General features: G+C 52.2%; 1 protein-coding gene across 1 annotated transcript in view; it reads right to left on the minus strand.

Annotated features, from left to right (window-relative positions):
* Nucleotides 1-330: 330 nt before the first annotated feature.
* Nucleotides 331-3,597, minus strand: part of ptpn5 (protein tyrosine phosphatase non-receptor type 5) — a gene marked incomplete at both ends in the record, with an annotated part of 13,627 nt that continues 10,360 nt past the window's right edge. The window contains 2 exons of the mRNA XM_080544544.1: nucleotides 331-424; nucleotides 894-1,007. Coding sequence (XP_080400670.1) covers nucleotides 331-424; nucleotides 894-1,007 — 208 coding nt within the window. The remainder of the gene's footprint in view (nucleotides 425-893; nucleotides 1,008-3,597) is intronic.

Below are 3,597 nucleotides of genomic sequence, written 5' to 3' on the forward strand. Positions count from 1 at the left end.
CTACTCCTCCTCTGTTGGCCTCTACTCCTCTGTAGGCCTCTACTCCTCCTGTGTAGGCCTCTTCTCCTCCTCTGTAGGCCTCTACTCCCGTGTTGGCCTCTACTCCTCTGTTGGCCTCTACTCCTGTGTTGGCCTCTACTCCTGTGTTGGCCTCTACTCCTCTGTTGGCCTCTACTCCTCTGTTGGCCTCTACTCCTGTGTTGGCCTCTTCTCCTCCTCTGTTGGCCTCTACTCCTCCTGTGTTGGCCTCTACTACTCCTGTGTTGGCCTCTACTACTCCTGTGTGGGCCTCTACTCCTGTGTAGGCCTCTACTCCTCCTCTGTGGGCCCCTACTCCTCTGTGGTGTGTGACAGCTGCTTCTCGTAGAGGCTGAGGACGTGATGCACAAACTGGTACTGCTCACATGTCTGGATCATGCCGCCTCTGCAGGACAGACACACACACACACACACACACACACACACACACACACATACACACACACACACACACACACGCATTAGACCAGACAAACAGGCATCATCAGAAGAGCTCGTCTGTCTGCAGCCATGACAACTACTGGTAACACAGCAACAACTAAGAGGTTCATAATTCTAGAACCGTTCTGCAGTGGGTTCATTCTAGGTAACAGTTCTAGAACCGTTCTACAGTGTGTTCATTCTAGGGCTGCGTTTGTGAATTCGAGCGCCGGAGCGCACACTGGGCTCAACGTCATAGAGCGACCAAGTAATTTGATTGGACAAGAGGCATTCCATGAGCGCTGATCAGATTTCCAGAGTGTATTTATGAACGCACCCAGAGTTACAGTTCCAGAACTGTTCTGCAGTGGGTTTATTCTAAGTAGCAGTTCTAGACCCGTTCAGCAGTGGGTTGGGGTTCAGGTCAGTCTCACCTGTCGAGACGCAGCTGGCAGGTGGTCTTCAGGATGTCGACCACGCCCTCGCTCCTCAGCTGCTTACACAGGATGGACGTGGCGATGAAGCAGCCTGTTCGACCTATCCCAGCACTGCAGGGTGGAAGAGGAGGACACACCATTTATTTAACCTTTATGTAACCAGATAAAAACCTGTGTTAAACTTTATTTAAGAGTGAAGCCCGGAGGCAGGAGAACCCCTACAGTCCTCAGGGTATCAGCACCTTGAATGGAGCTCAGCATCGCATAGACCCTCCAGCAGTCTCTAGCTCGGAGCCCAGCCAGCCAGCAGCAGCCTCTAACACTGAGCCCAGCCAGCCGCTGCCAGCAACTGAGAGGAGGATGGAAGGAAGGAAACCTCAGATCCTGTGGCCCAAATCCATGGGAGAGAGAGTGGGAGACCATTGACTCAGACCTGGTCCTCCTTCTAGAACAACAGAAGGGTCCTGTTGAAAGAAAACTGGAGAATATGGGAACCACCATTTACAGCTATGGTGCCGAACGATTTGGGATAAAGGGCAAGACACAGAGGAAGCAGAAAGGCCTAAACCAGCCGAAGTCCAGAAGGCAGAGAGAAATTGACAGGTTGGTGAAAGAAAGAAGACAATTGAGAAAGCAGTGGAGGAAAGCCACAGAGATGGAAAGAGAGGGACTTAATGATTTGTAGGCTGAAATAAAGCAGCGACTGACAAAGTTGCGAAGAGCAGAGCACCTCAGGCGACAACGCAAGAAGAAAGAACGGACAAGGACCCGCTTCTATGAAAATCCCTACAACTTTGTCAAAGGCCTGTTTGTCCAAGAGAAGAGTCGGAGCCTCAAAGTGCCCATAAAAGACCTGGAAGAACACCTGAGGAAGACTTACTACTGATCGGAGGCATGAGCCAGTCAGCATCCCGAATGACATGCCACCAATTCATGCACCTGAACACCAAATGGACATAAGACCCCCCACATGGTACGAGGTGGAGAAGACTGTGAGGCAGGCAAGATCAGCATCCCGTATAGGCTCTACAAGAACACCCCCGGAGCCCTTAAATACCTTTGGAAGCTGATGAAGGCATGGCAGAAGCAGGAGGCATCCTGATACCGAAAGCATGGCGAAGAGCAGGAGGCATCCTGATCCTTAAAGAGAAGGACTCGTCATCCATAGGCCAGTTTCGCCAGATCAGCCTGCTGAACGTGGAGGGAAAGATGTTCTTTAGTGTCCTTGCCCAAAGGCTCTCTACATTCCTCCAAAAAAACAACTTTGTTGATACATCGGTGCAGAAGGCCGGGATCCAGGGTCTCTCGGGATGTCTGGAGCACGCCAATATGATCTGGCACCATATACAAACTGCCAAAAAGGAACGGAGAGACCTACATGTGGTGTTCTTCGACCTCGCCAACGCCTTTGGGTCGGTCCCAAGATCTTGTGGACAGCCTTCAATTACTTTGGCGTACCAAACCACATCACTGAATTGGTCAAGAGCTACTTTCAGGATCTCCAGTTCTGTGTAACAGCTGAGGACAACACCACTGCCTGGCAGCATCTGGAAATCGGCATCATGGCGGGCTGCACAATTTCCCCTCTGGCATTCGTCATGGCAATGGAGCTGGTCATACGGGCATCCCATTGGGTAGTGGGAGGTGAGAGGACCAAGAGTGGCCTGCGTCTTCCGCCAATTAGAGCCTACATGGACGATATGACTGTCATTACAACAACAAAACCATGTACCAGACGATTGCTGCAGAAACTCCAGGAAGACATTCAATGGGCACAAATGGACTTCAAGCCAAGCAAGTCGCGCAGCATCTCCATCGTTAAAGGCCAACTAACAAGCGAGCGGTTCCACATCGGCGATGAACCAATTCCAACACTCCTAGAGAAGCCCATCAAGAGCCTCGGACGATGGTATAATGCAGACCTCAGAGACACCCAGCACCCAACAACTTCTGCAGGACACAGCTAAAGGCCTCAGGCAGATCAACAACACTGCACTACCAGGGAAACTGAAGCTCTGGTGCTTCCAGTTTGGGTTGCTACCCAGACCGGTGGCCGTTGACCATGTATGAGGTCTCAATAAGCCATGCTAATCGTTTGGAAAGGCTGGTGAACTCTCACGTGAGGAAGTGGCTTGGACTTCCAAATTGCCTCTGCAGTGTTGGACTCGACAGCGACGGAGCCCTGTCACTGCCAATTTCCAGCCTGGTCGAAGAGTTCAAATGTGCCAATGTGACGCTGGAGATGTCCCTCACTGAGTCCCGGGACCCTGTAGTGAGAGGCACCGCTCCTACCCTAGCAACAGGGAGGAAGTGGACCCCAGCCACAGCTGTGCTACAGGCCAAATCTGCTGTCCTCCACTGCGACGTAGTGGGCCACGTCCAACAAGGCAGAGGAGGCTTTGGCCTTGGAACCGTAACTCCTCTCTGGCAGAAGGCATCTGCAACCAAACGTCAAACCATGGTGGTAGAGGAGGTGCGCCGACAGGAGGAAGCAGCCAGACGTTCCAAAGCCGTAACACAAGCCAAACAGGGCCGCTGGATGAGGTGGGAGGGTGTCGAGAAGAGGAAACTCACATGGAGCATGGAACTCTGGGGCATGGAATCCAACAGACTGAGCTTCATTGTCCGAGCAACGTATGATGTGCTACCATCTCCCACAAATCTGCAACTATGGCTTGGAAAGGACCCATCCTGCCCCCTG

Source organism: Nansenia antarctica (assembly GCF_963989245.1).
Source record: "Nansenia antarctica genome assembly, chromosome: 14".
NCBI classification, from domain to species: Eukaryota; Metazoa; Chordata; class Actinopteri; order Argentiniformes; family Microstomatidae; genus Nansenia; species Nansenia antarctica.